The sequence below is a fragment of the Penaeus monodon genome, chromosome 33 (genome assembly GCF_015228065.2).
Source record: "Penaeus monodon isolate SGIC_2016 chromosome 33, NSTDA_Pmon_1, whole genome shotgun sequence".
NCBI lineage: Eukaryota > Metazoa > Arthropoda > Malacostraca > Decapoda > Penaeidae > Penaeus > Penaeus monodon.
Genome location: NC_051418.1, coordinates 30,981,536 through 30,981,788, shown reverse-complemented (window position 1 = coordinate 30,981,788; position 253 = coordinate 30,981,536). Strand labels below are relative to the sequence as shown.

The 253-nt window shown below is 36.8% G+C and overlaps 1 protein-coding gene across 2 annotated transcripts in view; it reads right to left on the bottom strand.

The window, feature by feature from the left end:
- The window catches only part of LOC119594371, a 6,042-nt gene that overhangs the window by 4,102 nt on the left and 1,687 nt on the right, over window positions 1-253 (bottom strand). For both annotated transcript variants that reach the window (XM_037943430.1, XM_037943431.1), the window contains exon 4: window positions 81-200. In XM_037943430.1, the coding sequence (XP_037799358.1) occupies window positions 81-200 (120 nt within the window). The remainder of the gene's footprint in view (window positions 1-80; window positions 201-253) is intronic.

Here is a 253-nt window from a genome sequence, read left to right as displayed (position 1 = left end):
AGTTAAATTAATTAAAATGAATAAAAAAAAAACAATAATCAAGGAGCTGCAACTGGAGCAATACATACAAAGATACTCACTGTGGGAAGCAGTTTTACAGACAATACTAAAGAACACAGTATCGTTAGTCTGTATTTCAAAATAGTCTGGATGGTTGTAGCATTTCCTGTTTCCAAGAGCTTCGGCACAGAACATGACGTCTGCGAGAAACAAGTATGAACTGAGCATCCCTGTGTATCTGATCCTCTTGCAT